This window comes from Penicillium arizonense (genome assembly GCF_001773325.1).
Source record: "Penicillium arizonense strain CBS 141311 chromosome Unknown PENARI_contig036, whole genome shotgun sequence".
Lineage (NCBI taxonomy): Eukaryota > Fungi > Ascomycota > Eurotiomycetes > Eurotiales > Aspergillaceae > Penicillium > Penicillium arizonense.
This window is the reverse complement of record NW_019173313.1, coordinates 1-5,696: the sequence shown is the minus strand read 5'-3', so window position 1 is coordinate 5,696 and position 5,696 is coordinate 1. Positions and strand designations below refer to the sequence as shown.

Genomic DNA, 5,696 nt, shown 5'->3' with positions numbered 1-5,696 from the left:
ACAAATCTCTGCATTTGGTCCTTGTCCCAATACATCTCCTTACAACTATTCCACCAATCTGAAATTTATCGATTTTGTCTTGTCCGGAAAGCTTCTCGCTACTCTTCTGCCTCCTAAAGTACCATTACATGCACCACCGCTTAGGCGATGGCGCATCGCAAGTCAACAAATCCAGAAATACCACTTCTGAAAGACGCTCGCAAAAGAGTAGCCAAGGCTTGCGATCGATGCAGAATGAAGAAAACAAAGGTATTGTGGAGAAAGCAACAATTCCTCTTTCCCGTTTTTCTTCATGAAGCCGATCTAATTCGAGCCAGTGCGACGGGAATCTACCCTGTGGTAGATGTCAAGCCGACAATACTATCTGTATGTTTTCTAGACGAAGATACCCACCCAGCAAAGTATATCCCGAAGGGTAAGAGGCCTTCTTCTTCCGATTCGCGAAGGAAAGCTTACCCAATAGGTACGCCGAGGCGCTGGAGCAACAGCAGAAATGGCTCGTTTGCGGTCTTCAAGAACTTTATCGACGGATATGGGCAAGAGAGGGCTGTTCCGGAGACACTCTAGGATACGAATTCAATGAAAAACCTCTCACGCACGATTTACTCGTACGACTAGGTGCTATGGACCAAGATTACAACAACCGTTTTGATGAAGACTTAGAGGCAATGCGACAACGCTTTTGGGGGCACAGCAAAAAGCTCACGCCAGGATCGGACGTCTGTAAAGACAGCTCAGATACCGTCATCCCAGACCAGAACCGTTTACTAATCTCTCGAAGCTATGGCTACACTCGATCAACACAATCCCAGGAGTTTAAGGCCGGGGCCGACCAGACATCATTGCCAGTACATAATGCCAGCAGTTCGGACTACTCCCAAGCTCATCTTCCATCTGGCCTGTTCGCCGAGATGGAAATCATTGAAACCCTAAGTTACAGCGGTCCAGTGCGTAACGAAAACCAGGGGGCCATATTGGACCGTTCTTCTGAGATCGACTGTGTGCCATTCATACAGCTTACAGACCCCAGGAGTGACTGCAACGAATGTAGCCCACTCCTCACCTTGGACACGAACTTCTCAACATGGGCAGAGTCGTCGTGGGGGTCTTCGCTCTACTCCTCGCAGCCATTCTTCGATCCTATATTTGAGGAGCAGCTAGAGTAATATATTTCTTGTTTTTACATCATAGCCCTCTTGAAGTGTAACAGCATTTTCAATCGTAACTAAGAATGCAATTTTTCTTGGATATGAACCTCTATTCTCTGGTTGCTTGTCCGCTAAAATTTCCAGCTCGCTACACTGGTCGGATAGGTCAAACCGTGGAAATTCTCCACCCCGGTACTCAGAACATAATTTTACCAAATGCAAATGCCCCACTAAGGTGGTGGTGAGATTGGCTCGCGCCGAGTCGGTTTGTGCTGACAAGCGTTTATCTCTCGGTGATAAGTTGTTAATTCCGTCTAGCGATCAAAAATTCCCCGTTGGCTTTGACTTTGACGGTTTCTCTGATGATGTGTCAGGACTGCGTACGCTGCAAAATAGCCTTGTGGCGTATTATGCTATGCCAAGACATTATCAATCCCGAGGGTGTGGCCTGTAAGAGAAGTTTTTTGCGAGCACAATCATGCGATGGAGCTGGGTAGCGGCTCGCTTGGGTCACTTAGCTTCTCCTTCACATCAATAAGCAATCAAACCCGGGCGTCCCCCTTTACAAATCTCGGGGAGCGCATTTAGATCTTTTTTAACATGCAGTCGTAAAGTGTCATGATTGATCAATGATGGACATCCATTCGAAAAGAAGTCGAATCTCCCGGCTCCCGGCTTCTTGTACCGAGTGTCAGCGGCGGAAACAAAAGGCAAGTTTTCCGCAGCACCTATTTGATAGGCTACTTATAATTACAAACAGTGTGACCATAAGTGCCGTGCAGCCATTGTCACGCGAGGAATGTGGCCCATCGATGTCGGTATCTGCAGAAAACTAGCAGTTATCCTACCGCCGTGGGACATCTCAGGTTGGCGACGGCTTTCCCACTTCTCTCTCGCCGTCCATGCTCATCAGTCTCAAGGGCGATAGAGAAAAATAACACCGGAGCCGTCGGATGCCCACTCAGCGGAGAAGAAGTGTATCCGGATCACGCTATGAGCCACATTCCCAGCCTAAACGAGTTTAGGACAATCGGATATATGTATGGCAGCGGTAGCTTTCGGGTCGGAATGGTCAAGGTTTGAATTATCCATCGAGCAAGAGGCGGAGAGATCATGCTGAATACCTTTTAGCCCTCCGAGACTTATGAGGACGGCTCTTGTTACTCAGTCTCCCCGTCCGACATGGAAAGCGCTCTGCAAGTCTTTCCTCCTCGACCATATATGGGTGAGCCAAGCGAAGAAGGAACAAAATGTACTAGATGACTGACGCTGATGTAGATGCCTTGATACAGAACTTTCTAAGCGGGCCAAACTACCAATACTATGTGATAAATCCTTCCTTCTTCTCCGAGCGCTACAAAGAGTGGTGGGAGGACAGAGCCCGCGGGGAAAGGCCTGGCGCCGTACTCACATGCTTGTTGATGCATATCTGCGCATGCTCAACCCAGTTTCCCGATGTTGATTTGCGCCGGACGCTCAAGGCTGAACTGGGTGAAAATATTGTAAACCTCTCAAAGCGCTATCACCTAGCGGCGAGATCGCTAAGCAGCTTAATAAGTCCTGGAAAGGGTGGCTTGATGCATGTTCAGCAACTAATACTTACAGCCTCATGGCTGAAGACTGATGCTCAATCCATTGAGTCTTGACATGTACTGGCTACTTCAATCCATGAGCCTCAAGAAATTGGCCTGCACGACAAGCATTTGCCCCAGCCTGTGGATGGGTTTGCAAAAGAAATGAGGAGGCGGGTCTGGTGTGTGCTATATGTGTGGGATTGGTAAGCTACTCAGGTTACGCTTCTTCCATTGTCCCTCTCTCAGTAAACGCCAGATGGATCTAATACGCAAGGATTGCAGGCTTATGTCATCTATGCTTTCCCGGCCACTCATCATCCACAACAGCTGCTGCTCTGCTGAGCTCCCAAGTCTGCACTTCGATGAAACCATCTCTGATCAGAAGTGGCCGTCGCCTTTCAGTCATATGGTTCTTCTGTATCAACTATTCCAAACATTGTCAAAGAAGCTCAGATCCTATCCCACGGGGGTAGCTGCAGTCTACTAGACTGCAGGTTAGGGCTTTCCCTTCACTATGGGACATAAAAAGTGGGGCCCGTTAGACTGCAGGTTTATTTCCTCGTTAGACTGCAGAGGTCTAGACGCCTCCGATTACTCTCAAATTTTGGTCAGTTATAATAGACTATCTGAAATATCTCCGATTCACTTCGGAGCATGCGTAGCCTACTAGTTACTGAGAAATTGGCGATTGAAAATCGGAGATGTTTTGTTAGGGTATAGGATTTTGTACCTTTTTTGGTGGTTATAGTAGTAAAGGTTCGACGCAGACTCTATCCCACGGGGGGTGGCCCAGTCTATTAGACTGGGAATTAGGGTTGCCGCTTCACTATGGGACATAAAAAGTGGGTCCCGTTAGACTGGGAATTAATTCCTCGTTAGACTGGAGAAGTCTAATGACCTCCGATCGTTCTTAAATTTTGGTCAGTTATAATAGACCATCTAATTTATCTCCGATTCACTTCGGAGTATACGTAGCCTCCTAATTATTGAGAAAATAGCGATTAAAAATTAGAGATGTTTTGTTGGGGTACGGGATTTTGTACCTTTACGGCGTACGTTTACTACTAAAGACGCTACCACAGGACTGTAGACGAATCCAATTACTTCGATAATGCTAGTGTATAATAATCGGGAGGGGTAGCAATTAATTCAGGGGTTAAGACGCTGCCTAGCTATTATCTCACGTTTTTTTACACTATTTCACCCCAAAGTCAGCATTAGACATTCGTCAAATTTCATGCAATTCGTTATATCACGATATATATATCGTAGTAGTCAACTATAGCAGCCCAATTTTTTCACCAACCTTTAACAGACCCAGTCTTCGTGTATAAGACCTACGAGCACGTTATTAGACCGAGAGAGGTCTTACGATACCTATAATCGGCGAATTATCGACTTCCACTACGTACGGCACGTCAAATTGCGGATATTATTCAAACCTCTGACCAGGCGCATAAATGCGACGTATAGCAGCCACCAACCGTGGTCAATACCCTATCCCACGGGGGGTGGTGCAGTCAGGGCTGACTACAGGTTAGGGCTTTGTCTTAACTATATTACCTAAAAGTACGGCCTACCCTAACTATAGGTTCTTTTCCCACCCTAACTACAGAGGTCTAGTTAGTTCCGATCGATCTAAGACTTTTATAGGTCATAGATATATAGGTGAGGTATCTCCTATTTGCTTCGGAGCTTACACAGCCTTTTAGTTATCGAGCTATACGCGTTTAAAGTATTTTGGTCTTATACCTCCTTGTACCTTTTTGGGTGGTTGTAGTACTATAGGTTCGACGTTTACTCCGCGACCACGGGCTACGTACTAGTCCAATTAGTCTATAAATTAGACACGGTCTATTTAACCATTAGATCTACGATGTGTGAAAGTTTAACTAAGATTAGACGAATAATGGTAGTATAGTAGATAATCAAAAATTGGTAAAAAGTTTTAATGGGGTCACCCGGTCGTAGTACCAAAGATCCGACGTAGACTCTATGACCACAGCCTATATCTTGCTCCGATCAGTCTATAAATTAGACACGGTCTATTTAACTACTAGATCTAGTAATCGTGAAAGTTTGAGCACGATCAGACTAATAATAGTGGTGTGGCGGATGATCAAAAATAGGTGAAAAGTTTGTATAGGTTGCGACCGACGGGATTTATTACCGTAATCGGATACCCACCTTTATCTATAGCGGCCCGTACTAAATAGATTACCCTATATTCGTATCTTACACCCCGTATTTTACTATCGGCGGCCATGTGAACGGCGGCCACGTGACTACAAGGGTTTATCTAGTACGTCGGGCACCTTAACTAGCTAGTCCCGTACACTACGAATTTGGTAAGGGGTTCATTAGATAGAGAAAAGTCAGCTAATTTCAAATATCCTATTTATAAACTAGTAGGTCTATTAGTAAGCGAGTTATTAGCGGTTAAACGTTAGATTTGTAGTAAAAGTGTAACGGAGTCCTTAGGAAGCATACACAGATCTCTCGCACTGCCAGAGGATCAACATCATATAGGTGCCGACACGTCAGCGTTTCCTCACCGTAACGCTAATCCCCCATATTAAATAGTGCACTCTAGGAGAACCTAGAGGTTCTCCAAGAATTAGTCTCTATATTCCTCCAATATACTACTTGCTTCCCAGGCATCTTCGTCTTACCTAGTTAACAGGCTCTATCCTACAAATACTAGACCCCTATCCCACGGGGGGTGCTGCAGTCTACTAGACTGCAGGTTAGGGCTTTGTCTTAACTATGTTACATAAAAGTACGACCTCGTTAGACTGCAGGTTCTTTTCCTCGTTAGACTGCAGAGGTCTAGAGGCCTCCGATTGATCTAAGACTTTCACAGCTTATAGAGATATACGTGACTTAGGGTTAGGGTTAGGGTTAGGGTTAGGGTTAGGGTTAGGGTTAGGGTTAGGGTTAGGGTTAGGGTTAGGGTTAGGGTTAGGGTTAGGGT

General features: G+C 45.7%; 1 protein-coding gene across 1 annotated transcript; it reads left to right on the top strand.

Moving 5' to 3' along the window:
• Positions 1–368: 368 nt before the first annotated feature.
• On the top strand, positions 369–1,166 carry PENARI_c036G03082 (uncharacterized protein; the record flags this gene model as incomplete). Its single annotated transcript, XM_022636850.1, has 2 exons — positions 369–415; positions 464–1,166. The coding sequence occupies 2 exons, from the start codon at positions 369–371 to the stop codon at positions 1,164–1,166; spliced, it is 750 nt and encodes a 249-aa protein (XP_022483275.1).
• Between the last annotated feature and the right edge of the window lie 4,530 nt (positions 1,167–5,696).